We start from the raw sequence: 2,678 nt of genomic DNA on the forward strand, positions 1-2,678 counted from the left end.
AAAAAAACAGCAACATTGCCTAAAATGGTTCGGAAAGTGAAGGCTCGACTTAAACGAAATCCACGTCGTAGTACTAATCAAATGGCCAAAGAACCGATAATATCTGAACGAAGCATCTGACGCATTTTCCAAAATAAGCTCAAGGTAAAGCTTTAAAAGTTCCAAGGCACAAGATCTTGCACCAAAGCAACAAAAAGTTAGACTCGAATGAGCAAAGGAGTTGTTACGCTGGGCCAATTTGGAGAGCAAGTTGAGAACTAAAAAATAAGCCAGTTTCGATACGCTGAAGAAAGCTTTTATTCAGGAATAGGCCAAAATACTGGAAGATCACAGCCATAGTCAAGACAAAAGGTGGCCACATCAAGCTAGAGTGAATGGATTGTGAAATTTTAATTATTTTCACAAATTTTTGTAATTTGAATCAATAAAAAAATAATGTGATCGCTTGAATAGGTAACACTTCAATTATCTAACCCTGAATAATAAACTTGCATTCTTAAAAAATAGTGGCACAGCGAACCTGATTTCTAGGAAGTCAATTGGAACGCATACATACTCGTATGTATAAAAACTGGTTGATACCTGCTACCAATGTTTGGTAGTACACCACCTTGTGCAATTGTAACACCAGACAATAATTTGTTCAATTCTTCATCATTACGTATGGCCAACTGTAAATGACGAGGAATGATTCTTGTCTTCTTATTATCGCGTGCTGCATTGCCAGCCAATTCAAGAACTTCAGCAGCCAAATATTCCATAACGGCAGCTAAGTAGACTGGAGCACCTGCACCAACGCGTTCAGCATAATTGCCTTTACGCAATAATCGATGAATACGACCAACTGGAAATTGTAATCCAGCACGATTTGATCGTGACTTTGCCTTGCCTTTAACTTTACCACCTTTACCACGACCAGACATAGTTGAGTTGAGTTTCTAGTAGTTGAGATTTATAAAAATTGGATCTATTTTTTTTTAATGATGCCGACAAATTATCTCATATACTTTTTCTAAACGCAATTTAAAATAAAAAATTGCTTTAAACTTTCGTTTGAAAAATGTTTATATAGAAACGGAAATTGCCCCAAATCGACGATTGGACGATCGACGATTGGACGATTGGACGATTGGACGATTGAAAAAGAAAAATAGATCCAATTTTTGTAAATCTCAACTACTAGAAACTCAACTCAACTATTTGAAGTTACATTAGCGCAACTTTTCAAGAATTCAAATACCCAAGTACTCAAGTCTCAAGTGCTCAAGCACTCAAGCTCTCAAGTACTTTAGACTCAAGTATTCAAGCACTCAAGTTCCAAATACTTGGTATAAAATACCACCAATACTACAGTTTGACTATCACTTGGTCAAGTAACAGTTTGAGAGTCACTTGTGACTTTCAAACTGTTGGTGCAAAATCGATTTTCCAGTGACTGTCAAACTGTTCAGTGAGTTTCAAACTGTTCAGTGTTTTTTAAACTGTGCATTGACAGTTTGAAAGGCACATCTGTAATTAGCAATTTGATGGAAATGGCAAATAATGAAGTTATTCCAGTGCCCCCAAGCATTTCCCAAGATCATTGCACTCCAAATCCAGTCCGCACTGAGGAATTCATTGAACTAAAAAAGTTCAATGAGCTTCTACAGGAGAATTACTCAAAACTGCTTCAACAATTTCAAACACTTCAAGAGCGGTGTTCCAAATTGGAGAACCAGCTAAGCGCCCAAAGCGCTACATTAGTGGCCAAGCTCGCCCGTTCTAATAAAAGGAAAAAGGTGTCTCCGCCATCCCTTCCTAGTTCCCCTCGCGTTTCAGCAGGCCCAAGTGAGGATGAAATGGAAATTGCCTCCCCAGCTAACGACGAGGAGATAGTTCTCCCCCCGGAGGGCTCCAGCTCTCCAGACTCGGAGTGCGACCAAGATTTTAATGATGGTTATATTGACGTAAAATCCAAACGCCAAATTAAACAACTAAAACAACAACAACAAGTCGCAATTCAACAGCAGCAACCCAAACAGTCACAACAACAATATCATCAGCAGCATCAACAGACTATTCAGCAGTCGAACGATCAAGTCATACATCAACAACAGCATCCGAAATCTCAGCAAGATGAACAGCTTCAAAATGATGCAGGTAAGACGGTTGACAAGAAAATCCCAAAAGTAGTACCAATCACCTTACGTGAATCCAACAAATGGAACACAATCCGTAAGGAACTTGAAGTTCGTAAAATTAAATACTCAGAAGCCAAATCAGTCTATCTGGGCATTCAAATCACTCCCGAGACCATTGAGGACCATAGAAACATGACACGATTTTTCAACAATAACCATACACAATACCACACGCATTTCCTCTCTGAAGAAAAAAATTTAAATATAATTATAAAGGGCCTAGAAGGATTAAGTCCGTCAGAGATCCAAGAAGATTTGGAACTCCAAGGATACAATATCCTGGAATGCCACTATCTACGAACCAGGCAAAATAATAATAAACTCATAAAAATACGTTTGCCAAAGGATCAATCAAACATTTTTAACCTCAGTGCCATCTGCCACTTGAGAGTTACTATTGAAGCTCAGCGCCCGCTGAAGGGCCCTCCTCAATGCCACAATTGTCAGCAATTCGGTCATGTGGCGACCAATTGCAAAGCTATCCCCAAGTGCGTCAAA

General features: G+C 39.0%; 1 protein-coding gene across 1 annotated transcript; it reads right to left on the reverse strand.

Moving 5' to 3' along the window:
- Positions 1-582: 582 nt before the first annotated feature.
- Positions 583-979, reverse strand: LOC119663441 (histone H2A-like; the record flags this gene model as incomplete). Its single annotated transcript, XM_038073045.1, has 1 exon — positions 583-979. A coding segment is annotated over exon 1 (341 nt), but the record flags the coding sequence as incomplete, so codon positions are not given.
- Positions 980-2,678: the final 1,699 nt, after the last annotated feature.

This window comes from Teleopsis dalmanni, unplaced genomic scaffold (assembly GCF_002237135.1).
Source record: "Teleopsis dalmanni isolate 2A unplaced genomic scaffold, ASM223713v2 unscaffolded_contig_0414, whole genome shotgun sequence".
Lineage (NCBI taxonomy): Eukaryota > Metazoa > Arthropoda > Insecta > Diptera > Diopsidae > Teleopsis > Teleopsis dalmanni.